The 8,433-nt window shown below is 51.9% G+C and overlaps 1 protein-coding gene across 1 annotated transcript; it reads left to right on the forward strand.

Annotated features, from left to right (window-relative positions):
• The first annotated feature begins 1,326 nt into the window (after window positions 1–1,326).
• Window positions 1,327–7,149, forward strand: LOC121730718. The gene has a single exon (XM_042119858.1). The coding sequence runs from the start codon at window positions 1,327–1,329 to the stop codon at window positions 7,147–7,149; it is 5,823 nt and encodes a 1,940-aa protein (XP_041975792.1).
• Window positions 7,150–8,433: the final 1,284 nt, after the last annotated feature.

The following is an 8,433-nucleotide window of genomic DNA, read 5'->3' on the forward strand; positions in this document are numbered from 1 at the left end:
AAATAGAGATTAAGGAAGTAGAGAGTAAATTATATATATAATTAATATAAAAGTATATTTGTGTGTCAATTGTGTGTTAAGTGTGTTTGTTAATAATAGTTAAAATAGTAGTAAAATTAAATTTAGTATAATTGTAAGTGTAATGTTTGTAAATTATTTATTGAAGAGGAATGCAAGGTTTTAATTATTTATACTATGTAAATTTTTAAGTCTATCGATAAAACATTTTTTATATTTGGCATGTTTGAGAGCAAATATATTATCTATATCATTGAAATTGTTGAGGACAGCGGCCTCGCACCCGATAAACTCGTAGTGAGTGTATACAAACTCGTTAACAGTGAAATATGATAATAAACTCAGTGCAAAATAAGTGTTTTTAAAAATAAACTTTAGAAGTGAACTGTGATAAATCTGTGGCTCCCTAAGAGGTAAAAAGTTGTTATTTTAATAAAATAGAACGTTAACTTATAATTATCAGAAAATTAGTGTCTGAAATATAAATAGTTTGGAAAATATTAGGAAAAATGTGCTAAAAAACTATGTAAATTGTATTAACTTTTATCTTCGCCTAGCTATAACTGTGTTAAATATAAGTGTTATTATTTAGAATAAGTTGATTATTGTGGAACGATAAATAAAGAATTTCCCGAAATGCGTTTCAATTACCTTGGCTCATGGCAAAATAGGGAAAATAGGGAAAATAACCGCTTCCGATAGTGAAAATAAGACTGAAGAGACGTACGAATCGGAGCGGGTCTCTCTACGGCATTGCCGCGGTCGGGTACCTCAGAGGGGCTTTCTATATGGCATTGCCTTGAGCCGGGTAAGCGAGACGGATTTCGGGGTCGATGTTCTCCTCGACGACTCGTGTGTTTTATTTACGCCCCCGCTCAGCAAGATATACCGGTGTAGCCTTGGAATCTTCGAGTCCGATCCGAGCCAGCGACGAAGCCAGCGACGAAACCTATGGGCGAATACTGTCCCAAACAGTGAAGTGGTCCTTTGCGATCCGGATTTGAAGACAGTGAAGCGGTCCTTTGCGCGCCTGACTTGAAGACGACACTTAGAAGAATTTCAACAGTCAACTGGAAGAAAAAATTTTGGAAGACCGGACTTGAAGAAGATTGGACTCGGAGATACAAGACAACACCGCTGGAGGGGAAGCAAGGATTCGTAGATTTTTCGTCACAAAAACCTACTGAAGATCCTTGAAAATAGAAGATTCAACATAGAAGATTCAATATAGAAGATTCAAAATAGAAGATTCAACATAGAAGATTCAACTTAGAAGATTAAACATAGAAGATTTAACTTAATTTCAAGATGGTCGTCACGAGGAGTCAGAGCGGGGCGGAGGAGAACCAGCCACCGAAAGTATTTTCGGATCCGCCCAGGTCGCCGTCTGCAGCCGCAACCAGCCAGCCACCGACCGGGGGAAGGGCGGATCCGCCTCAAACTGCGTCGAAACCGAAGCCGGGCGCCAGCAAGACACCCGCGCCATCGGGAGTACCTGTAGCCAGGAAGAAGGCTATTTCAATAAGGTCGCGTCGATCGACAGCAAGTGTCGTCGCGCGCATCCGATATGAGGCGGAAGAGAAACTTGCCGCACTCCGTAAGAAGGAACTGCAGATCGAAGCAGAACTTATCAAGAAGAAGCTCATCGCTGATGTCGCCACTGCCGAGGAAACCAGCGATCCAGACGATGATGAGCCTTCAGAGCAGGTGGAGCAACGGGTCCGAGCCTGGCTAAGCGAACAAGGTCCTGACAACGAAGAGACGGCCAAGGAACGGGTCGTGCCAGAGGAAGAAGGGGACGCGCCGAAGCCAGAAGACATACCACCTGCGGGAGAGAGACGCGAGCCGCAGAGATTGAGGTTCGAGCGGCCGATACAAAGCCGCATTCGCTCACCTACACCTCCTGCAGCCGGGATCAACGGGGTGGAACAGCTTGCCGACACTCTAGACAAGCTGTTGAACCAACGACAGCCGCGCCATCAGACGGAGTTGCCCATATTCACGGGCTCTCCTTCGGAATGGCTGCCGTTCAAAGCAGCCATGGAAGATACCACCACATTCTACAAGCTCAAGCCGATCGAGAACCTGGCGCGCCTGAGAAGCTGTCTCCGGGGGGAAGCTCGAGAAGCAGTGGCGCCGTTGCTGAGCATCGCAACACCACCCGAACAGATCATGAAGACTTTGGAGCAATGCTTCGGCCGGCCCGAGGTGATGGTCGACCGCATGATGGAAGATTTAAAGAAGCTTCCGAGGCTCGGAGGCTCGGCAGCAGAGCTCAACCACTTCGCGGTGAAGATTCAGAACATGGTGGCCATCCTGAGGAAGTTAAAGCACGGGTACCTCTTCAATCCGTTGCTTGTGAGAGACATCCTGGAGAAGCTCAGCCCGTACGAGAAGAGCAAATGGTACGACTACGCAGAAGAGACATCGCACTACCGGAACGAGCCCGATGTCGTCCTTCTCTCTGAATTCCTAATGAGAGAAGCGGACAGAGCACTGCGCTACGGATTCACCACGGCTCCGGCTTCGAGAAAAGAAACATCGCGTCCACCTCCCAACAAGAACGAAGTTAGACCGAGAAGACCAGTCTTCGCGATATCAGAAGAGGGCCGAGGCAAGCCGAGCCACAGCCAGCCAGAGAGAATGCGCGAAGAACAAACGAAGTGTCCGATATGCACCGACCGCCACGCTCTGTTTCGCTGCGCTGCTTTCAAGAAACTGAGTGTGCAAAAGAGATGGGACACAGTCAAGCAAGAGGGGCTGTGTTTCCTGTGCCTATCGAGCCGACACAGAAGATACAACTGCAAAGCGAAGCAGTGCGGTATGCAGGGATGCAAGCGGCCTCACCACCCACTACTACACGAGGAGAGGTCCGGCGGCGCTCCACCGATCGAGGACGCCGTAATCACCGCGTCGGTTGCCTCCGACCGCGCGGTGAAGCTGAAGATGAGAAGAATTCAAGTCGTTGGGCCACGGGGCGAAGCCGACATCTTCGCGCTGTTCGACGAGGGCTCGACGGTGACTCTGCTGGATGAAGACGTCGCTGAGGCTATCGGCGCGGACGGTCCACCGAAGATGCTGCGCATGCACGGGATCAACGCCGAGAGAAGGGAAGAGAGAAGCCGCCTCGTACAACTGGGCGTACGAGGTCGCGACGGTACCAGACACGACATCACCGCGAGGACTGTGAACGGGTTGAACCTCTTAACTCAATCCGTTCCGGAATCCCTTTTGCAACTCGCTCACCTGCGCGATCTCAAGAACGAAGAGATTTGCTACGAGAACGAGAAACCCCAACTTCTCATCGGCACGGACAATTGGCAGCTCATCGTGTCTCGGGAGCTGAGAATCGGGAAGAGGAACCAGCCTGCAGCCTCTAAGACGAAGCTTGGATGGGTGATACATGGCAGCATCCCCAAGCGCATCATAAGGCAGGACGAGAACGAAGACATCCTGCATATATCCACGGTGGAAACCAGAAACGATCGTCTGGAAGAAATGGTGAAGAAACACTTCGACATAGACGCTTTGGGAATAGCGGCTAAGGCGAAACTGAGCAACGAGGAACAGCGAGCCATCGACCTGTTTGGCAGAACGGCCAAGAGAACGGAAGACGGTCGATTCGAAGTGGGACTCTTGTGGCGCAAGGATGGCGTCAAACTGCCCCTCAGCTACAACAACGCGCTGAGGAGGCTCAAGAACTTAGAACGCAAGCTCGACAGAAACCCCCAAGATGCGGTGCAGTATCATGGGCAGATGGTGAACCTCATACGAAAAGGATATGCGGAGAAATGCGACGGGACGGAGGCCGGGAGCGAGAACACATGGTACCTACCGCACTTCCCGGTCAAGAACCCAAACAAGCCGGGCAAGCTGCGCTTGGTCTTCGACGCGGCGGCCAAAACGAACGGCGTGAGCCTCAACGATAATTTATTGGAGGGGCCCGATCTACTGACATCCCTACCGAGGATACTGTTCCGGTTCAGGGAGGAAGCCGTGGCCGTGAAAGCAGACATAGAAGAGATGTTCCTTCGCGTGAAGATCAGGAGGGAGGACCAACCGGCGCAGATGTTCCTGTGGAGGGAGGGCCGAGAGGAGCCGCCCTCCAAGTACAAGATGGTGGTCATGATATTTGGGGCATCGTGTTCACCGTACCTGGCACACTCAGTACGGAATCGAAATGCAGAGGAACACGCGGTATCGTGCCCGGAAGCCTATCGCGCCATCACCGAGGCTCACTACATGGACGATTATGTGGACAGCTATCCAGACTATGAGAAGGCCAAGCAAGTCGTGGAACAAGTGGACCGGGTGCACAAGATGGGCGGATTCCACTTGCGGGGATGGACGAGCAACGACCGACGAGCGCTGACGGGGCTACCGGTGGACCGCCTAGCTGATGATGTGGCGCAGCCTGTCACTAAGGGTGAACAGAAGACCCTGGGGATACTGTGGGATTCTCGAGGGGACACGTTGAAATTCAACACATCTCTATCAAGAGTCCCTAAAGAGGTCCGAGAGCTACAGCGCGCACCTACCAAGAGAGAGGCCCTTAGCACAGTGATGAGCATCTACGATCCGCTGGGGCTACTGAGCTGCTACACCATCACCGCCAAAGTTATCCTGCAAGGTCTGTGGCGTCAGAAGCTGGATTGGGACGAGCCGCTGCCGGCGGAGTCAGCCGAAGACTTCACTCGATGGCTGAGAGACATGGAGCACATCAGCCACCTCGAGCTACCCCGGAGCTACAACGGGGGGAGCCCCACAAGAAACCGGCAGCTGCACGTGTTCTGTGACGCGAGCAAAGACGCGTACGCGGCGGCCGTCTACTGGAGGCTGGAGCAAGAAGATGGAGAAATTCGAGTAATGCTAGCCGCAGCCAAGGCTAAGGTGGCGCCACTGAAGACACAGACGATACCCCGACTAGAGCTACAAGCCGCTCTGGTCGGAGCGAGGCTCGGGAACGCCGTCACAGCGGAACACAGATGGAAGACAGATGCGATTTTCTACTGGACCGACGCTCAGGTAGTTCTGTGGTGGATACAGAACGGAAGCAGGAAATATACGCCATACGTCGCACACCGATTGGGAGAGATCGCCGAGCTGACATCCGTACACCAGTGGAGGTGGGTGAGCACCAAGAATAATATCGCTGACATGGCCACCCGAACGGGCTATGTCACCAAAAGCGAAGAGGATCCGTGGTTCAATGGACCAGACTTCCTGCGTAGGCCTGTGAACGAGTGGCCCACGGAGAGTCCCGTTCAAGCCGAGGACCTAGAGGAGCACGTCGCCTTCCAGACCACGGAGGCGAGCGAAGTAGACTGTCTGCCAGACGTGAGCCGCTTTTCAAAGTACGAGCGCCTCGTGAGATGTACGGCGATGGTTCTACTATTCATTGAGAAGTGTCGTGATCGCCGGGCCAGTCTCGACGTGCGGCACCTGGAGAAGGCGGAGGTATTATGGTACCGAAAATCACAACACGATAGCTTCGCACGGGAAATAGAGAAGATGAAAAACGGAGGGACGGCGCCGAGATGGAGCTCCTTGTACCGGCTCAACCCGGTGTACAGAGACGGCTGGCTTACGCTGGACGGGAGGATCAGAGCAGCGCAGGTGCCGGATGAAATGAAGAACCCAGTTATCCTGGACGGAAGACACCCGTTCACGAGGCTGCTGGTGGCCAGGGAGCATGCCAGAGCCGGACATGGGAGCCGCGAGAGAGTAGTGAACGATCTAAGACAGAAATTCTGGATCCTGAAGCTACGGCCGACGGTGCGGAGCATCATACACAACTGCGCCTTCTGTCGGATGAGGAGGGCGCGCCCGAAAATCCCGCAACCTGGAGACCTGCCACCAGAGCGCCTGGGGGCGTTCCAGAGACCATTTTCCTACTGCGGTCTCGATTGTTTCGGCCCAATGATCGTTACCCTCGGCCGGCGTCATGAGAAGAGATGGGGAGCGCTGTTTACCTGTTTGACGACGCGAGCGGTCCACCTGGAACTTGTAGCCACGCTATCGACCGATTCAGCATTGATGGCAATGAGAAGAATGGCCGCACGGCGGGGATGGCCGGCGGTCATGTACAGCGACAATGGGACGAACTTCAGAGGCGCGGACGTCGAGCTGCAACGAGCGTACGCCGAGTGGGTGCCGGCTATGACCGAGCTGGGCCTCACACACCGCATGAAATGGAAGTTCACTCCGCCAGGGGCGCCGAACCAAGGGGGCGCCTGGGAGAGACTGGTGAGGTCGGTAAAAACCGCCCTACTCACCACACTGAACGAGAAATCACCGAAGGAGGAGGTGCTCCAGACCCTGATGACCGAGGCGGAATACTCCGTGAACGCTCGACCGCTCGTTCACGTTTCCGTGGACCCCGACGATCCAGAGGCGATCACACCTAACCATTTCCTCATAGGGTCATCTACTGGTCAACCATACGTCGGGCCGTGCGAGCCGGCCGACAAGAAGACGTGGAGGGTCGCGCAGGCCTTGGCGGACGAGTTCTGGAGGCGATGGGTGAGGGAGTATCTCCCGACGCTCACGCCCCGTGGCGGGGCCCCGAGGAGCGGCCGCAACCTGGCCCCGGGGGACTTGGTGATCGTCGTCGACCCCGCGCTGCCGCGTAATACGTGGCCGCGAGGAGTCGTACACCGTGTCTACCCGGGCCCGGACGGACGAGTGCGTTGCGCGGACGTGCGCACGCGTAGTGGAGTGTTCCGCAGACCAACATCAAAGCTGGCGGTGATAGAAGAGTCGCCGCCGGAGGAGCCGACGGCGCCGAGAGAGGAGCCGGCCAGCTCGTGCTCAGCCGGGCAGTCAGCGGCGGGCCTAGTCAGCCCGCAGTCGCCAGAACGAGTCGCGACGGCCTCAGCCAGCTCGTGCTCAGCCGGGCAGTCAGCGGCGGGCCTAGTCAGCCCGCAGTCGCCAGAACGAGTCGCGACGGGCTTAACCAGCTCGTGCTCAGCCGGGCAGTCAGCGGCGGGCCTAGTCAGCCCGCAGTCACCAGATCGAGACGTGACGAGCTCAACCAGCTCGTGCTCAGCCGGGCAGCCACCAGCGAGGCCAGCCAGCCTGCAGTCAACCATGGATTCGGCGAGCCCGCAGTCACCGGAGAAGGCTGCGTAGACCCTGGCTACTGCGCCGGGGGGAGGATGTTGAGGACAGCGGCCTCGCACCCGATAAACTCGTAGTGAGTGTATACAAACTCGTTAACAGTGAAATATGATAATAAACTCAGTGCAAAATAAGTGTTTTTAAAAATAAACTTTAGAAGTGAACTGTGATAAATCTGTGGCTCCCTAAGAGGTAAAAAGTTGTTATTTTAATAAAATAGAACGTTAACTTATAATTATCAGAAAATTAGTGTCTGAAATATAAATAGTTTGGAAAATATTAGGAAAAATGTGCTAAAAAACTATGTAAATTGTATTAACTTTTATCTTCGCCTAGCTATAACTGTGTTAAATATAAGTGTTATTATTTAGAATAAGTTGATAATTGTGGAACGATAAATAAAGAATTTCCCGAAATGCGTTTCAATTACCTTGGCTCATGGCAAAATAGGGAAAATAGGGAAAATAACCGCTTCCGATAGTGAAAATAAGACTGAAGAGACGTACGAATCGGAGCGGGTCTCTCTACGGCATTGCCGCGGTCGGGTACCTCAGAGGGGCTTTCTATATGGCATTGCCTTGAGCCGGGTAAGCGAGACGGATTTCGGGGTCGATGTTCTCCTCGACGACTCGTGTGTTTTATTTACGCCCCCGCTCAGCAAGATATACCGGTGTAGCCTTGGAATCTTCGAGTCCGATCCGAGCCAGCGACGAAGCCAGCGACGAAACCTATGGGCGAATACTGTCCCAAACAGAAATGATTATTAAAGTTACGAACTATTCGAGTAATGGGGGATCGCATACCTGCGTTGGTTCGGCTAAATGGAGTAGCAAAAAAGTTATACTGTTTTCTTGAATGCGATCTAACAGGTACCCTGTAGCACTGTTTTTTAATTAAGAAATTGCAATCGTATTTATTATTACAAAGGTCGTAAAGCATCATTGCTTCCAGTTGTAGACGTCTTGATTTTAGATCAAGTAATTTATGTTTATCCAGAAGATCGTTGTAGGGAATTCGATTTTTGAAACATTTGTACTGCATAGAACGAAGGATTTTTTTTTGAACGGATTCAACTTGGCCATTGTATTTGTTGTATAAAGGATTCTAAATTGATACCGCATATTCCAATTGACTTCTAACAAGTGATTTGTAAATATATAAGTAAGTGGATGGCTTTTGAAAAACAGTAGAAGCTCGCATAACAAAGCCATACATTCTATAGGCTTTCGCTAAGATAGTTTGAATGTGAGTATCTAAACGGAGTTTAGTATCAAGCGTAACATAAAGATCTTTAAT

The sequence above is a fragment of the Aricia agestis genome, chromosome 9 (assembly GCF_905147365.1).
Source record: "Aricia agestis chromosome 9, ilAriAges1.1, whole genome shotgun sequence".
NCBI classification, from domain to species: domain Eukaryota; kingdom Metazoa; phylum Arthropoda; class Insecta; order Lepidoptera; family Lycaenidae; genus Aricia; species Aricia agestis.